The sequence below is a fragment of the Lolium rigidum genome, unplaced genomic scaffold (genome assembly GCF_022539505.1).
Source record: "Lolium rigidum isolate FL_2022 unplaced genomic scaffold, APGP_CSIRO_Lrig_0.1 contig_13398_1, whole genome shotgun sequence".
In the NCBI taxonomy this organism is placed as follows: domain Eukaryota; kingdom Viridiplantae; phylum Streptophyta; class Magnoliopsida; order Poales; family Poaceae; genus Lolium; species Lolium rigidum.
Genome location: NW_025899839.1, coordinates 11,890 through 31,141, shown reverse-complemented (window position 1 = coordinate 31,141; position 19,252 = coordinate 11,890). Strand labels below are relative to the sequence as shown.

The following is a 19,252-nucleotide window of genomic DNA, read 5'->3' as shown; positions in this document are numbered from 1 at the left end:
CGGAGCGTCCCCTGTGGGACGGGGACGGGCTCGGGGCGCCGGACACCGTATCGGGGCGCGCCGGACAAAATTTGGGTTTGGGGGACGCGGCTGGAACGGTTTTTTGGTCCGGCGCGCCCCAAATTGCTTTGGGGGACGCGGCTGGAGATGCTCTAAGCACGGAAATTTTCTGGGGGCCTAGGCCCCCACTCAGCATAACGTCGGTTCGCCCGTGGCTGAAAGTAGAGTGAAACAGTACGAGAGGTCAAGGATAGCATGATCTCGTGATCCCTAGGCGACGGCTAGGGTTCTCGTTCCCTTCGCCGGTAGAGTTGTCGGCCCTCGCTTCTGATGGCCTTTTAGGCTTTGGAGGTGTAGCGGCCCTCGTCTCTCTCCGGTGGAACGGTTCCCGTTTTCTGTTTTAGGTTTTGAAGTGTCTTCTTTGGAATGGTGAGTCGGCAGCTACATCCTGATAGCATAATAAGGTCCTTCCCGCCCTACCCTGGCTCCGGTGGTGCGTCTATCACTGATAGAGAACGTGTGGAGTTTTGTGTTCGGTGGATCCCATGGGATCCGATCCGTCTTAATTAGTGTTCATCAGTGTGATCATAGGTTGGCTCTTCTGATCTACGGTTCTCATATTTGGCGTTGGTGGCTGCTCTCCTGCGTTGGTCCTTCGGGATTTTAACACGACGATTTTCTCGTCTGTCTACTATAACAAGTTGTACTTCGATAAGCTTGCCGTGCTGCGGTGATGGAGGGGTGAGGACGGCGGCGCCCCTTCAGCTCTCTCCAGTGCTCGTAATCTTCGCTAGTGATCCACAGACCTATTTGTAATTTTTATTACCTATAACTTTCTTTGTACTATTTTTGATGATGATTAATAGATCGGGTGGACTTTTCGCAAAAACCTTTGTGTAGACTGAGAACCATAGTCGCCCCTCAGACCTCAGTCAGTAGCTATTTCAATTTCTTAGGGATGATAAAATTTATATCTTGTAATAAAACTCTTAAACTAAGGAATTCCAAATCGAGGATGTCTGAGTTTAAACCAGAGAAATTCGACACGGACTGTGCAGAACCTAAAAGCCCACGTCTGGCCCATCTCCCCACTCTTCCTTCGCTGTGCCGTCCTGGCCCTCTTCTTCTTCATCTTCTTCTCCGCCAAGAAAAGAAAGAGAAGAAAACAAAACAAATCCCCACTCTTATAAACCATCCCATCCCGAAATTCAGAAGAAACAAAGTTCATCTGCTCTCCGGACAGGTTCGGCTCTAAACCCTAGCTCAACCGCGGCGAGCTCAGGATCCGCCGAGATGCCGTCCGCTTCGTCGGCGGTGGAGTGGCTGCAGAAGGCGGCGCAGGACGCCGCCAACTCCTCCTCTTCCTCCTCGTCTCACTCCGGCACCTCCGCCTTCCCCGACCAGGTCCTCGTGTCCCGGGCCGCAGGGTATGTTCGACCACCTCCTTCCCTCCTCTTCCTGCTATAACTCGACCGACGCACTCTGTTTGACCTCGCTCGCTCGGTAGATGGTTCGATTTGGTCAGATTGGGGCGGGTTTCGCGGCGTGCTGCTCCTATTACGGTTCTTGCGGCTAGTAGTTTGGGATTGAGATGTTTATGTCGTGCTTTGTAAGAACGCTTAGGGAAATCCCGTACTTATTTCTCCAGCTCTGTCAGCAGAGCTGAAAGCTTGACTAAAGGAGTTCAAAGCGTTGTAGTCTGTAATTAATATTTTGAAAGTAATGCTTCAATAATTTGTATATGGTAGCACAACCAAATTCGTTTTCTTCTGTTAATTTTTGTCTCGCAAATCTCTGTTTGAGCAAGCTCGCTTGCACTAGACTGCTCTGATTTGGGCCACGGATTTCGCGGTATGCTGCTTGTGCTGCGAGCGTTTGAAGTAGCAGTTTGTGGGATTGATTTGTTCATACTGCACAAGGTAGCAGTAGACGATGAATGCTTAGGGAATTCCGTATAGCACACCTGCGCTGCATGTTTCTCCGCCACAGCTGAAAGTTTGATGAACCGAGCTGAAGCGATGTAGTCTGCAATGATGGTTAGATTAGGCAGGGGTGGTAAAGCTTCAGTGCTTCAGTAAATTGTCTATGGTAGCACAACGACAATTTGCTTCTCTTAATTTTATGCCGCCTATCTTAGGTGCCCATGATTTCTCTGGCTACACATTATGCTATACGGTTTCTGTATCTGAACGAGTGCTTTGTTGTAAGTATGAGAACAAGAATTGTACTGGGGTGGGTATGTGTTCTGTCTTATTTTACATGTAGCCCAGAACCTTTAAATAACAGATATTCGCCAATTCGGTTGCCAGGTACACCCTTAACCATGACACGTTACATGATTGCAGCTCCTGGTTTCATGCTTGATCACGATACCCCTGCGTGCGGCATGATTCTTGCGAAATTTTCTCTATCCCACATTTGCTGTCGTAGTCTCTGACTTTCCCGTTGCCTCCCCAAAGGAACCCCTAGGTTTTGTCGGCTGCTTCAATACCCACCATGCCTTTACCCTCACCGCCTCACGCCCAACCTCAAAATCTGTGGTACCTGATATAGTTGAATTATTTTGGATCCTAATTGGAAGTTTGATTGATTCATTAGGCTTGTAGTTGATTGGAAGTTGGTTGATCTACCTAGTGTGAAGTTTTATTTTTTTTAATCCTAATCAAAGTTCGATTAATTCATTAGGCTTGTAGTTGATTGGAAGTTGGTTGATCTTCCTAGGCTAAAGTTGGAACCATACAACACATGTACAAACAAAATACATGGGTAAAGCTCCACTGCTTCAGTATAATGTGTATTTTAGAACAGTGACTTCTCTTTGGCATTTTCATGACAAATCTCTGGGATCTGTAGGATCTTTTCACGATTCACGCTAGATCATGCCTCCCCTATCTACTACTACCTCCGTTCCTAATATAAAATGTAGCCTACCAAAACGTCCTATATTGTGGAACAGAGATAATACATGATTACTGCAAAATTTACCTGTCCCATGTTCGGAACTCACACACTCATCTGTAGGACTAACTCAGCATTTTTTTTAATCATAGTGGAAACTATGATCTGCTTGTTGTGAGGCTCCTAGTTGATTGAAAGTTACTTTCCTATGCAAAAGCTTGGTTTATATTGGGTTTTTTCTTACAAAATTCGAGGCTGAACATTTGTACTCCTGATTTGAAATTATTGATTCACACTAGTTTGAAATTTTATCAAAATTCTCTAGTCAAAACAATGTGAAACAATTCAACTGAAAGTTCAAACATCCAGTTGAATATGGGGAAGGTGCAGAGGCATTGTAGAGGCCAATGTACTCATGCATCCGTGTTAAAGAGTTGAATTCTGCTCCGCTTTCCACCTCTGGCATCAACTTTCTAGTCATATTTTCTACATTTATGCTGCAACTGAAGTTTTTTCACAACCTATAACACGCTGTTGATGCTTATTGATGATCTGTACTGCAGCCGGGTGGTGTCTCTGTCTACCTGCACGAAGGTCGGCGCCATCAGCTTCGTGGTGGGCGTCGCGGTGGGCTTCACGCTGAAGAGAAGGCTGCGCCTGTGGGCTGCCAGGCTGCTCAAGAGGATCAAGGACGACTAGTTACTAGATAGCTAGTGCGATGTCTCTGAAGTTTTGTTTGCAAGTGCACTCTAGTTAATCTCTAGCCCCATGCTGAACCTACCTGATTGCTTGGATTAACTGTGATGGATCGTGCAAGATAGTGACTTCTTCATAGAACTGTGTAATCGTGATTACTTTTAGGGAATTTGTACTGGCAATTGTGGTTATGAGCATCTCCTATCTCCTACTGTTGATCTCTTCTCGCCGATCGTAGATCTGTGGCCCTGTTATTATGTGCCCTCCCTTGGCAGACACCATAGTTTCGCTCTGTTCGGTACTGGTTTTTGTTGCTGGCTGCTGCAAACTGCTGAGCTAATCAGTTAGTTGAATATTTGGGAGCGGTAATTTAATCGTTCTAATTTTTTTTCTTATTTTCTTAGTGGTCTTATAGTAGTCTTAGGTTTTGCATTTTGATGAATGTTGTTTGGGTATCCAATTCCATCCTCTGCTTTGCTCTTGCTTTGCACAGGCAATGCATCAGGTTCAATCATCACATCAAAAAAAGAATGGCTGGTTTTTTTCGTTGGTTGCTCAAAATTGTGGAGCTTATGTTGTTTGGGTATCCAATTCCATCCTCTGCTTGGCTCTTGCTTTGCTCAGGCAATGCATCAGGTTCAATCATCACATCAAAAAAAGAATGGCTGGTTTTTTCGTTGGTTGCTCAAAATTGTGGAGCTTATGTTGTTTGGGTATCCAATTCCATCCTCTGCTTTGCTTTCTCTCTTTGCTCAGGCAAGAGGCATCAGGTTCAATCATCACATCAAAAAAAGAAAGGCTGGAAGGAAGGAATCTATAGTTGGGAGCATATATCTTCCTCTTCCTGCTAGCAGAAAAAGCAGCCACCACCATCTAATTCTTGCTTCAAACCTCAGATAAATAATCCACAGTCTGCCGAGTTCCATATCCCAGCCTCTTCGAACCGCCTCTCGCACAGGCTAGTTTTTGAAAATTAAGATAGATCTGAAGAGTTTTCTCGTTCAATGCTCCAAACACACACTCGCTTCTCACCGGACCAGAGAGAACACACCTGCCACAAAGTGCCAGCAGCGCTGTAGTAATAGCAGTACCCCATGCCTGCCTCCATCAATGTCAACTAGCGGCAGCTCTCTGGCCAAGACGCCGTTCTGCGGTGGAGGGGGCACTCCTTGACGGATGGGGATTCAGTGACTGACATAGCATCAGCCGGACATTCTCCATCCAATGGCTCCAATCAAGTGATTCAAAATTTTTGTTAAATTTGTTTTCTTTTCCTGCGTCTAAAATATAAAGTATTTTTGATTGAAATTTTTTCATACTTACAACATGATTCGTTGGTAATATGTACATTTTTTATTTTGAATTTTTTGATGATTTTTAAAACGAAAATTCAAAATCATCAAAAAATTCAAAATAAAACTACATATTGCCAACGAATCATGTTGTAAGTACGAAAATTTTTCAATCAAAAATACTTTATATTTTGGATGCAGCAAAAAAGACAAATTTGACAAATTTTTTGAATCACTAGAACCATTGGATGAAGAATGTCCGGCTGAGACGAAGTCCAGTTACGTCGTCAGTGGCCTACAGCCAGTCACTGAATCCCCATCCCTCCTTGACATGCCCCATCCATGGCAGCGGGTCCTTAGCTGGAGCGCTGTCGCTAGTTGACATTGACATTGATGGAGGCATACACTCGGGAGTCAGGACACATCCATTTCCTCTCATGCTGCACCATCACCATCTCTGTCTCTCTGACCAAGTGCTCATGCATCCCAGGTCGTCAGGGTATGTAATTCGATCGATGCTGTGTCTTGGGTCTCTTATTGAGATCACTCAATTTCTTGTTAAATTGTGTTGATCTGGGGTTGATTTTATGATATGCTGCTCGCATTGTGCTGGGGTGCTACTTCTAATCTGATTATACCTTCTAGGATGATGCGAATCATGGTTTACTTCGGCGCATGCACTGGTGTACAGATATGCCAATATGGCTAGCAATCCTAGTGCACTTACACTCACTACGGGAAAGACAGGCGCTGCCGTGCGGCCGATCGCACGGCAAAGAGCCTATTTTGCACGGCAAAGGCTTTGCCGTGCGTCGACGCACGGCAACGTCTGCACGGCATAGTCTCCGACGGCAAAGACAACATTGCCGTGCGCATGACCAACATGCACGGCAAAGGGCTTTTCCGTGCGCGCGATGCGTTGCCGTGCGGCAGCCGCTTTGCCGTGCGAGCCATCGTTGCCGTGCGGCTGTTCTTTGCCGTGCGGCAGATTCTTTGCCGTGCGGCCACCCTAGCCCTAGCCCCTAAACCCTAGCCCTAACCCTACACCTAACCCTAACCAGTAGATCAGGCACACCGTCGATCGTGTGATAATGGCTCTAGCTGCGGGTATATATGTGCCAAAGGGTCCCAATCTTTGTTCTCCATGTGTATATGTACTAAACAAACCTAAAAGAATGAAAACTTACATTGGTGCACCTCGCGCGGAGAAATCTAGGGGGTAGACCCGCCGGGCACACGTTCCGCTGTTTTGGGGGAGGAGGGGGATAACGACCGCCGGAGCACCGGAACCCCACCAAACCTTGCATGTGGACCTATGATATGTGTCAAAGTGTGGTGCAAGGTCTAATGGTGCAAAAGTAGCTCCCCTAAACCCTAAACCCTAAACTCGGGAGGCTTCGAGCCCTAAACCCCTCTAAATCCCTAAACCACGACGCGGAGCTGCGTAACCATGCATCATAAACCCTAACCCTAACCCTAAACCCTAAACCTATACCTAACCATAAATACTTACCTTTAAACTAAACCCTAGCCCTAGCCCCTAAACCCTAGCCCTAACCCTACACCTAACCCTAACCAAGTAGATCGAGCACACCGTCGATCGTGTGATAATGGCTCTAGCTGCGGGTATATGTGCCAAAGGTTCCCAATATTTGGTTCTCCATGTGTATATGTACTAAACAAACCTAAAAGAATGAAAAGTTACATTGGTGCACCCTCGCGCGGAGAAATCTAGGGGGGTAGACCCGCCGGGGCACACGTTCCGCTGTTTTGGGGGGGAGGAGGGGGATAACGACCGCCGGAGCACCGGAACCCCACCAAACCTTGCATGTGGACCTATGATATTGTTGACTGCCAAAACCCACCGGCGGGCAGCGGCCTTGTCAACACTGTAGAGCCGGGGGGAGCCTAGAGCTGCGGCTGGCTGAGACCCCTCCGAGCGACGGCCCGCAATGCTCTTCTCGGTCACACGCGGCGCTGCGGTGCAAGGGCGTGCCACCCGACCTATACCCGGTCGGGAAGGTGATGAGGTTGCCTCGCTTAGTTTCCCGCAGTGGCATACATGTAAACATTAAATACGAGCCTCGATCGGCTCTCAAGTTATCTCGTGAATCGGCTCAAAGAGCCGATCCACCCATGATCCGTACGGGGTGCACGAATACTTGGCGGTCCCGCTTGATCAAGATAAAGCTAATGAGATCTACGACGATTTAGGGTTTTCACCGCATAACCGGATCATCCTACTCCAGGTTGGGCCTTGCGGCCACGCACGGTGCTCGTAAGCCGATCCTAAACAAGGCCAGAAAACCAACATGAAGCCGATTCTAGGAACATCCCGTTTAGGACTTGCGAACGCCACCCTACGTGCCACTGGATCCTCCCCCCCATTGTAAGGCCAAACTATTGCAGATATTAAACTAATCCTTGTAGAACAAGGAGCAATCGTAACGGATCGGATCTACTAAATAATGATCAAGCGGGTGCCGCCCCCACACCCGAGATAGGCGTGAGGGCGGCTAGATATGCAAGGGTTGCACTACGTAAGCATGCTTAAACGAAGAACAATGCTAACCCTAACACATCTAATGATAACTACGTTGCTCGCCATCAAAAGCGCTTCGATACGAGCAACGCATGAACAACGTGGCTTGTGCTGCCTAGATCGCAAGATGCGATCTAGGCAAGCATGTCGCTTACCTGATAGAAACCCTCGAGACGAAGGAGTTGGCGATGCGCCGAGATTGGTTTGTTTTTTGGGGTTGAACGTGAGTTGTTGTTTATTCCATAAACCCTAGGTACATATTTATAGTCCAGGGGACTTTCTAAGGAGGGCGTGCACTAAACCATGCACGAGTAAGATTCTATCTCTAAACTAAAATAGGTCTAATATGTTACAGATACACGGGCAATTAAGCCCAACAGGCCGATTCATATAATTCTCCACGTATATTTCCTTAAGCCCATCTTGACCGCGGCCCACCTCTCGACTCAGCCAAATCTTGGTGATAACACATGCCCCCTCGGTTTTGGAATTGGTAATTCCAAAATCACTCGCTTTCCTTCGTCGGGTCATGTCGTGGCGTAACCGTCGCAGTATCCCTCATGATGATGCCTTGCCTTCTCAACTTCTCCGCGTGACCTGGCAGTTGTTTTTTTTTTTTTTTTTTTTTAGGCACCACTTCCTCGGAAACTGCTGTGGCATTAAATTTCCACTATATCCTCCTTTGATTTAACCGCTCTGAACAGTTCTCCTTTGTATCTCCTCCGCATTAGCACTCCAAAAACCCTCCCAGCCACCATGTCTTCCTCCTCCTCTCGCTCCATCGGATCTTGCTAGCCAATCCTCCACGTCCCGTGAGCCGACGCCGGAGTACGACGCGGCGGCGGTCCATGCAGCCAACACCCGCCGCGCCATTGCGGCAGGGGAGGAATCAGACCACGACTTCTCCGTCTGGTCCGAGGACGACCAGTCCTTGACGGATGGGGAGAGCGACCTCCGCTTCCTCGCCGTTGGGGAAACGGAAGAGGGGAGTGACGACGACAGCTTCTCCTGCGACTTCACCTCTCCCGGGGAGGAGGAGGAGCAGGAAGAGGAGGAGGAGGACGACGACGAGGGCTCCTCCGACGAGCCGCCGGCCAAGCGGTCTCGCCCTTGGCCGGGCAATCCGAGCGACTTTGACAGCCGACGAGGACGACGCCGACGAAGAAGATGAAGACAACGAGGGCCCGGTCGGCGGCCATTGGAGCGACGACGAGCCCGCCGGGAGCAGCGCCGATAGTGGCGATGCCGGCCGACGACGAGGGCAAGTGATGGCCCATAGATAGGACCTCTAGAATAGGGCCAGTAGTAGTAGATGGGGCAGTGGATCCCCTAGTATTCCCCTTTCGAGAGCAATTAGCTCCTTATGTAAGAAATCTCCTTTTAATCAATGAAGAACTTTTCCCCAATCTTGATTTTGCCGATTCCTTTCAATTGAGCCGATTCTCTCTTCTACTGACCTTGCCGATTCGTCCCCTTTGCCAATGCGTAATGAGCCGATAACAACGCACCGGTCCTTCAACAGAGCAATCTACCAGGCCTGTTGCCCCCCGAGTCTCGACCCAACGCAAAACGAGACGAGGATACGCGCATGAACTGTGTAGACTCGGGCCTCGATCGTGTGTGGGGAAGCTCCTTATGCGGCGTCAGCCGATTTGAACATAAATCGGCTTCTCCGAGCGGAAAGCCTTCAAGGTGAGCTGCCCCCCGAGCTCTTACTCGAGGCGAGAATGTGCCACAGACCGATCCTCTTTCTTCCTCCCGACAGCCCCACAGATTGGAAATCCTGGATTTGGTGAAGGCTTGGTAATCCTCGCACAACTAGAGTCGATGGCTACGCATCGGCTGTTTCTTGATTCTGAAGTCGATGTCTGCTGCATCGGCTGTGCTCGAAAATTTTCGAATTTTCACTTTATTACGGCCGACCTGTGCATCGGCCCCCATATTCCAATACCCATCAACAAAAGATGAGATGCTTCTGTTGCATATCCTCGTATTTTCATATACCTGGGTGCCCCCCCGAGCCGATTCTGTCAAGAAAATTGATGGTATCGGCTCTGTTGGATAACATGCTGAACCCAAGCAGAAAGGTAGGTGAGGATAATTTTGGCCGATTGCTGGAATCGGCCTCCACGTTGCTTGCTCGTTGAAGGTCTTGTAAGTTCCCTTCGTAAATTTTTTTGGGGCCGATCACAAGGATCAGCCTCTCCTGGTTTGCTCATTGGTTTGATTCTTGCTACTTGGTCAGGCTGGATGAAACCAACCCAACCTCTGACTTGATGCGCTTGCTGTCGTCCACCTTGAGTGCTCCGTAGAGTCGTGGAGGGCTAAGCTCCGTCGGCAAGACGAGTACCATGTTTGTGCCAGCCGATGTCTCATCATCGGCTTTCCTCTGTTTGGGGCGCCACTCCATTTTCCGTGGACGACCCTCTTCATCCAGGGTTCGCTGAACTTTTGCAGCCAGATCAGGCCGTGCCTTCCTTAGCGTATGCAGGTACAACCTTTCGGCTTCCTCCGGGCCGCGCAATCGCTGAACCCTGCGCTTTTGGGAACGGCTGAGTCCGTCAGGGCACCACCTTGGCCGGTGGTACCTGTCTTCTTCCACTTCTCCCTCGTCTTCTGAATCCTCAAGATCTGCCCAACGAGGTGACTCAGCGCGTTTGCTTTGTGACGGGAGAGGCCCTAGGCGCTCGAACACAGACACGTTGGCTGCCTCCTTCTTTTCTCGATTGCATTCGGGCAATTGCCGATTGTGGGAAATCGGCTCATTCCTGAATCCCAGCAGTGTCTGAAGAAGGGGCAGTCCCAATGCCTGGCGTTGTCGTCTTGCTCCCTTGATGCTTCCGTGGCATAGCGCTCGTGCTTCTCCTCATCGCGATCCTGCCGACGATATCTTCTGGCTTCTCTAGCCAAACGATCTTCTCTATCATTGTAATTGGGTCGCCGGCGTTGGTCATACTGACTAACATATTTGTTGAGGAGGTGATCAGAGAGGGGTCGCCGATATCTTATATTCTTCACCTCTCCCTCCGTGACATAGCGCTTGTCTTCATGACGGAGCCGATCGCGTGGAGCGGCCTCTTCCGTATCCTTGCCGTGAGAGCAGCTGCCCTCATCTCCATCTTTGCCGAGTGGTTTCCAAGTCCTACCATGTTGATGCTGAACGAGGGACCCGGTCGGCAACCTTCGTGGTAGATGATTTCTACCATGTTAACGGCGGGGAAGGGTTGGGTGTCGACCTTCATGGCGTACTCGGTTGAAAATTAGTCGCCCCTTCTCTATCGCCGCTTGGATGTGCCGACGCCACACCCGGCGGTCGTTGGTGGCATGGGAAAGCGAGTTGTGGAATTTGCAGTACGGCTTTCCGTTTAGCTCCTTCGCCGTGGGGAACTTGAGACCTTCAGGAATCGTCAACTGTTTCTCCTTGAGCAGGAGGTCGAAGATTTGTTCAGTCTTGGTTACGTCAAAATCAAATCCCCTGGGCGGCCCTGGTGGCTTTACCCATTTGCAGGCCACGGGGTTCCCCCCGAGTCCACTCGGCCATCTGCTATCTCTTGGCCTCCCGCAGGCACTTCATCCTCTTCCGTATCGACCATAACTACTGCACGTTTGAACTTGTCTTGGTACAGGTCGGGGTGGCGCTGTTCATATGCTGATAGTTTCTGAACCATGTGCGCCAGCGAGGGATAATCTGCTTGAGAGGCCATGTCCTTGAGCTGTGTTGCAAGGCCTGCTATTGCCAACTCGACTGCTTCCTTTTCAGTTATACGAACCGAATAACATCGGTTCCTAAGATTCCTGAAGCGTTGGATGTATTCTGTCACCGTTTCCCCGCGCTTCGACGTAGTTGTGCTAGATCGGCAATGCCGGACTCGGAAGCTTCGAATGGTATTGCATATGGAACTGTTCTTCCAATTGCTTCCAAGATTGGATGGAATTCGCCGCGCAGAGGTGTACCACCCAAAAGCCGATCCCGTGAGGGACCGTGAAAAGAGCCTCACGCGTAGCTGATCCGACACCGAAGCCGGTCCTAGTTGAGCCAAATATCGGCCGACGTGCTCGATGGAGCTGGAGCCATCCGATCCACCGAATTTGGAGAAGTCGTGGAGCCGATATTTAGGTGGCAGCGGGATCATCTCGTAATCGTCGTGGCACGGCTTGGAATAGCCGATCTGCCCTTCTTTTCGGCATCATGCCGAACTGGTCTCTCGCATGGTACTCGATCCGATCCGCCGTGCTGGCCGTAGGAGTTGTACTCCGAAGATTTGCCGGGGTGGCGTACTTGGCCTGCCATGTTTGCTTTTCCAGCTCCGAGCCGCCTGCAGGAGCCGGGCTCGGGAGTTTCGTCGGTGTGGCGTATTTAGTTAGCCACGTGCCCGCTCGTTGCCGACGTTCCTCCCGTCTTCGCCGGAGTCCCCGATGTTGTGGCCTGGTTTGTGAGTGCCCGGTCACCACAATCCGGCACATACATGCACGCGTATCCATGAGGGATCTCCTTAGGCGCCTCCATTAAGAACCGGTAGTCACCGGGGTCGCCACCACTCCGTAGACGAGGAATGCCGGTGTAGTCGGCACTTCAGCCGGGGCTGCCAACGCAAACGGCAGCGGTGGACGGGACCGGAAAGGCAACTCTCCTTGATGAGTCCCGAGAGCTGGTCCCGACGGCGAGTACCGGTGGCTCATGATCTCCGGATCACGCGCAGAGCGACACGCTCCAAGCACGTTGACCAAGTTCTCGAGTGGCGGTGTAGCGAGTGAGCCACCGGGTAGTTGATCTCCTCGCCGCGACCCCCGGTGCGTTCCTCCGACGGGGAAGAGAGGTCTATCCCATCGAGTGCACCTTCCGGTGAGAACCCCTTCCATCCGATGCCACCGTAACGGGTTCTCCGAAAAGAGCCGATGAGGTCGGCTTCGAGGGTAGCCTTGATCTCGTTGTATTGCTTCTTTAGGTCGTCGAGCGGATCCTCGTAGGTGATCGGCGTGCCGTCCGCCATCTCGGATGTAGATGGCGATGTGGTTGATGCGGACGATTGTCCCACCGGCGTGCCGTGAATGTGTTGACTGCCAAAACCCACCGGCGGGCAGCGGCCTTGTCAACACCGTAGAGCCGGGGGAGCCTAGAGCTGCGGCTGGCCGAGACCCCTCCGAGCGACGGCCCGCAATGCTCTTCTCGGTCACACGCGGCGTTGCGAAGTGCAGGGCGTGCCACCTGACCTATACCGGTCGGGAAGGTGATGAGGTTGCCTCGCTTAGTTTCTCGCAGGGCATACATGTAAACATTAAATACGAGCCTCGATCGGCTCTCGAGTTATCCCGTGAATCGGCTCAAAGAGCCGATCCACCCATGATCCGTACGGGGTGCACGAATACTTGGCGGTCCTGCTTGATCAAGATAAAGCTAATGAGATCTACGACGATTTAGGGTTTTCACCGCATAACCGGATCATCCTACTCCAGGTTGGGCCTTGCGGCCACGCACGGTGCTCGTAAGCCGATCCTAAACAAGGCCAGAAAACCAACATGAAGCTGATTCTAGGAACATCCCGTTTAGGACTTGCGAACGCCACCCTACGTGCCACTGGATCCTCCCCCCCATTGTAAGGCCAAACTATTGCAGATATTAAACTAATCCTTGTAGAACAAGGAGCAATCGTAACGGATCAGATCTACTAAATAATGATCAAGCAGGGTGCCGCCCCCACACCTGAGATAGGCGTGAGGGCGGCTAGATATGCAAGGGTTGCACTACGTAAGCATGCTTAAACGAAGAACAATGCTAACCCTAACACATCTAATGATAACTACGTTGCTCGCCATCAAAAGCGCTTCGATACGAGCAACGCATGAACAACGTGGGCTTGTGCTGCCTAGATCGCAAGATGCGATCTAGGCAGCATGTCGCTTACCTGATAGAAACCCTCGAGACGAAGGAGTTGGCGATGCGCCGAGATTGGTTTGTTTTTTGGGGTTGAACGTGAGTTGTTGTTTATTCCATAAACCCTAGGTACATATTTATAGTCCAGGGGACTTTCTAAGGAGGGCGTGCACTAAACCGTGCACGAGTAAGATTCTATCTCTAAACTAAAATAGGTCTAATATGTTACAGATACACGGGCAATTAAGCCCAACAGGCCGATTCATATAATTCTCCACGTATATTTCCTTAAGCCCATCTTGACTGCGGCCCACCTCTGACTCAGTCAAATCTTGGTGATAACAGATATGTGTCAAAGTGTGGTGCAAGGTCTAATGGTGCAAAAGTAGCTCCCCGGTGTGTGACCTTCCTCACATTTGGGCGATAACACTTAGCAGATTTTCCGAAGCGCGTACGTATTAATTGCTCTGAAACCCTGATATATGTGGGGGATGAACATGGAGAGTAATTTTGTATTGCACATTGTCTTAATTAACACTAATAAATATTCATCAAAAAGTAGAACTAAAAAAAAAGTATTAGATGAAATAAAATAGAAAGAAAAACAAATAAAATGAAGTATGGCGCACGGCAAAGAAGAAGTCGCACGGCAAAGGCGGCTTTGCCGTGCACTTTCTCTGGCCGCACGGCAAAGGGTGGCCCACGGCAACGTCCCGGCCCTTTGCCGACCAGATTTTCTTTGCCGTGCGTCGTTTATTGGCTTTGCCGTCCAGGATTCTTTGCCGTGCGCATTTGATGGACTTTGCCGTGCACATTAACTTTGCCGTGCGGCACTGGTGAGTTTGCCGTGCACATGAACTTTGCCGTGCGCCCCGCTCTAACTTTACCGTGCGTATATTGTTTGCCGTGAGTGCCTCTTTCGGCACACGGCAAAGATTTCTTTGCCGTGCGGTGCCTCACGGCAATGATAGGCCGCACGGCAGCGCCTGTTTTTCCCGTAGTGACTAGCCTCAAACTTTCGAAATTCTGAATTTGAGTTGCCCACTTGAAGGTGACGACGAGTCTCTCTACTTTCAATTTAGTATGTCCAAGGTCCCATGATGAAAAGTTCATAAACATTCTAGTGGAAACATCCAGTTAAAATTACACTTTTAAAGTTCAACGATGTAGTTGAATGTCTGGTAAGAAACAACGAAGGATGGTGTTCACTGCTTAAGAAACATCACATACCGCCAACTACATGTTCCATATATCTGTATATAGATGATTTAATCGTATACTGCTTATGAAATTTGTATGCATAGTCATGCTTTCCATGATTCCATCTATGCCATTATTCTGAACCTCAAAGCTGGCTAAAAGCAAGTGTCCTTAGAGGCTGCTTCATTCTATTACGCCAATGGCCACTCGACGCCTATTCTTATACTACCATGGTATTTTTGGGTTCTCTTCTCTAGGGTGGTGTCTGGGTGTGTTTTGGGTGAGCTTGTGTTCAATTAATCTGGATCCTAGGAAGTATATAAAAAGGAAAGAAAGAGTATCCACACTACTTTTGTAGCTTTCAGATAATAGCAATCCTAACACTAGAGACTAAAATGAGTCTACATTAGGGCCCACATATCAGATGGTCATCACTTTTCATGTTCTTTTCTCATATGTCTTCATCCCCATGAATATGAGCCTCCTGCGAGCATGGCAACGAGACTGGCGGCCATGAGACGGGTCAAATCCGGCCCGATTCTGGTGCCGGTGGTCGTCAATCCAACCATAACGTCCATGGAGGTGGAATCGACCCCGTGCGGCACAGGCTGGAGGCTTTGACGGAGCCAGTGCGGAAGGATCGCGCGGTGGCCTCCTCGGCTTGCCACCTGGGGTGGCAGACGCGCACGGACGACGGAGAACGTGCGTAGGCGGTGAAGAACGCGTGGGTACGGCGGACACGCGCGGGAGGTTGGGTGTGCCCTCAATGGACGTTGCAGCGCGGCAGGAGAAGACGGCGATGAGGTCACGGGTCAACGCCTGCGCGGAAGGATCACGGGCGGAATAGTCCATCGCAGGTGGTTGGTCCACGCAGGTTTTGAAAATATAGCAAGTTTTTTTAGACATTGTATATATACAAAGTGGAGGTGCAAGGATAGCGAGCTTGCTATAACTTTGCATGGGGGACCACCTATACAAATGTTGTCGGAATAATAATATTTTAAAGCAAGTTACTATATTTGTAGTTTTTAACAATCCTAATCAATTATACAAAGGCTATTAGAGATGCTCTAATCTTGGCTGTGAGGATAGATTAGGAAACAGCAGTTTGTACTTCCTGATTCAAACAGAGTTCATCTGGGCCGCAACTGAGGAAGTCACCTACCTAATGTCGTAATAAATGCCGTATGCCCTATTGACAAAAAATTATCACAGTCCCTTTTTTTTTTGCAGTGGAAACCGCAGTTTCTGAGATAAGAAGCGTGACCTACGAAGGGCAAGCTCTGCAGCTATAAAGCCTTACGAAATTGTGAAAACTAACTGCTAACTACACCATGTGGCATATATATAAACAGTTCACTGCAATGCGAGCATCTCAGGGTTCTAAGAGCATCTCAAGCCCATTCCTCAAAATTTAGAGAAGTATCCAGCCCCTTATCCTTTAGATGAGTATATTTGCTACTATAAGAAAAGCTGTTTTTATAGAATCCTTATAATTAATTCTTTAAACTGGAATTCATATCAATTTAAAATAAATCCATACAAATTTGACTCAAACTAGTACACTGAGACAGCTTAAACTACTCGGATAAACTACACTAACCTAAATCTGAACTAAATTTGATGTCGGTGTTACTATCACTTTCTTCGCCAAGTCATTGCTATCGGAGGTGAGGTCGATGACGGGCACACCAGCCGGTCCGGCTCCGTCGCTCTTCCACGCCTTATAGTGCTCAAAGGCTCGGCACTACTTCTCGACATGCTGTGGATATATCGAGCAGATCATCTCCATGCAGTCCTCATCGACGCGCTCCGCCTCGAGGCCCTCGGGGGCCTCTTGGTCTTGCCGTGCCAACAACGCGGCGGTCGATTGCATCATCCTCTGGGAAATTAGGGTTGCCGAACAAATGTTCAGCCTCCTCATCCACGCCCGTGGCTCCGACTATTTCCCGCCGCAGCCGCCGTTGGCCCAACGGAAGCCTAATGTCTAGAGGTGCGCCCGAGGTACCTGTTGTGGTACAAGGCACACACCCAGTCGACAATAAGGTTCCACGGCGCGAAGCCGTTTGCGACCGTGCCTCCATGATGACAGTTTATCGCCATTGCAACGGGATTCAAAAGAACTGGGAATTGGAGGTGCTTGGCCGTTATGGAAAATGGTAGAAGTAGGTGACGGACTGTGCCATCGCGTCTATTTATAGACGATGCAAGCAAGGAGGTCGGTGCGCGGATTAAGAGCATCTCCAACAGGCGCGCTATATAGACCGCGCTGCAAAAAAAATGGCCGGTATACCGTGCGCGGGAGGGAAGAAGGCGCTCCAGCAGGCGCGGTAAACGGGCGCGGCGCGGCGCTGCAAATTTTTTAGGGCGCGCGGTGTTTTGCACAATCTGGAGCGCCATATGTGACGTGTCGGCTACAGCGCGCGGCATCGCTCGTCCACGCGCGAAAAAACCCCGCGCTGAAACTTCCCCTTCCGCGTCGCCTCCCGAGCGCCCAATCCGTCGTCTCCCCGCGGCCGCCGGCGCAATCCCGACGATGGACGGCCCCTCCGGCAACCCACCGACCCCTCCCTACTCCGTCCCACCCTCCGCCGCGCCGCCGCCAAACCCTAGCGGCGGCGCCGACGGCGGCAACACAACGGCAGCTGCGCGCGCGCTCTTCGTCCCACTGCGCGGGGCGCTGCATGCAAGTGCAGCCGTCGCCGCAAATGGCAGACGCGCAGGGCGCCGACAACGCGCGGCCCGCGCCGAGGAGGGGGAAGGCGCTGTCGACCAAACGGCCGTGCATCGGTGCCGCGTCCGTCGCGCCGCCGAAGAAAGCGAAGGTGCCCGCCTCCCGCCGGCCGCAGCCACCTCCTCCTCCTCCTCCTCCGACGAACCAGATGACTCCTCCACCTCCTCCGACGACGAACCAGCCGGCGCCTCCGTCCGGCAACCGCGCGGGCGCACATACGGTGCATGATGAAATACCCAAGAGGTAAAAAACACTACTTTTCGTCCAAAGTGTAGTTTAGATGCATACCTAGCCGGATAATAATGAATTGCATTGCAATGTAGAGTCGATGATGACACATTCATGGAGACAATGAATGTTGGATCTTCGTTCATGCATGATGAAGCCGCCGATGGAGAGGAGGAATATGAGGATGTAGATGAGGAAGGAGAAGGGTTGATTGAACCTCGCCATCCCGGTCGGTCGGCCAACTACACCATAGCGGAGGACAAGTTGCTTTGCAAGACGTGGTTGACAATTGGAATGGATCCAACAACCGGTACCGATCAAACAAGAGAAACCTATTGGATGAGGATGACGGAGTACTTCAACACACACAACACAAGTGGGAACGGGCGAACCATGCGCTCACTTCGGTCCCGTTGGTCCGACATCAACACCGATTGCCAAAAATGGGCTGGCGTGCAAGCCAACGGTCGATGTTCTTAATCCAAGTGGCACAAATGAGAATGATAGGGTAAGCCATTCTACAACTATGTTCACCATATGGCTCATATGTGAAGAATACGGTTCTAGTTCATATAGCTCATCTATTTTCTTTTCCGCATATGTGTAGAACTCTATGGCTCAAGGATTGTTTAGGGATGTGGGAAAGAAGAACAAGAAAGGCAACAAGATTCTTCGCAAGCCATTCACCTTGCATCATTGCTATGAAGTTCTAGGGAATGAAGAAAAGTGGAAGACCCGCGGCAAGTTGGATGCGGCAACTATGGCGGCCAATGCTACCGGTGATGCAACAATCATCGATGATGATGATTCAAGTAATGAAGGCAAGAAGATAAGCTCCACTCCTCACTCCGTCAACAATGGGCGGAGGAATGTGCATGGTAGGAAGACCGCCAAATATATGAAGGGAAAGAAGGCCGGAGATGACGACATTGCAATGGCTATGGAAAGGATTGCAAATGCACGGTTGCAAGCAAATGAAGATAGAAAGATGCAAAGAAACTTGGAGAAAGAGGCTATGGATGCTATTGAAGTTAGGAGAGCCGCTTTGGAGGAGAGGATTGCCGCCAACGAGGAGAGGAAGTTGGCTTTGGAGGAGAAGAGCCAAGCCACCGAGGAGCATGCACGCCTAGCGGAGGAGGAGAGGAAGCTTTTCTTGATGGATACTTCCCATATGGATGAGAGGAAAAATGAGTACATCAACCTTCTTCGCGATGAAGTGTTGGCCAAGAAGAGATTGTTGGTAGCCAACATGAACACTTCCACGACCGGCATGTTTGGAGGAGGCATGCCGATGATTGGAGGAGGCATGGGAGGCATGCCCGGCATGGGAGGCATGGCCGACATGGGAAGCATGGCCATGCCCACCATGGGAGGCTTGGCCGGTATGGGAAGCATGCCCATGCCCGGCATGGGAGGCTATGGAGGCATGGCTGGCATGGGAGGACCAACCTATGGAGGAGTGTTTGGAGGGACTATGGGAGGCTCGGTGAGTGGTGTGTATGGGAGTATGGGAGTACCACCGGGAGGCTTCGTGTCTTCCATGAATGCTACTATTCCTTCTTCAACCCAAGATGATGAGAAAGAAGAAGAAGGTGTTGACTTGGAAAATGCGGAAGTGTGATATGCATTTGTGATATGCAAATTGTGTGTTCCACTTTGTCCATTTGAACCATATGTCGTGTGTCATTGTTGAACTACGTCGTTTTGTGTGTCGTTGTTGAACTATGTGATGTGTATTGCACTTTGTTTCCATTTAAATTATGGTACATCATTTGTTTCATGATTTATGT

General features: G+C 50.1%; 1 protein-coding gene across 1 annotated transcript; it reads left to right on the top strand.

The window, feature by feature from the left end:
- The first annotated feature begins 1,210 nt into the window (after window positions 1–1,210).
- Window positions 1,211–3,817, top strand: LOC124680355. The gene is made up of 2 exons (XM_047215426.1): window positions 1,211–1,427; window positions 3,462–3,817. Exons 1-2 carry the CDS (start codon window positions 1,294–1,296, stop codon window positions 3,595–3,597), a joined length of 270 nt encoding a protein of 89 aa, XP_047071382.1. The 5' UTR covers window positions 1,211–1,293; the 3' UTR covers window positions 3,598–3,817.
- Window positions 3,818–19,252: the final 15,435 nt, after the last annotated feature.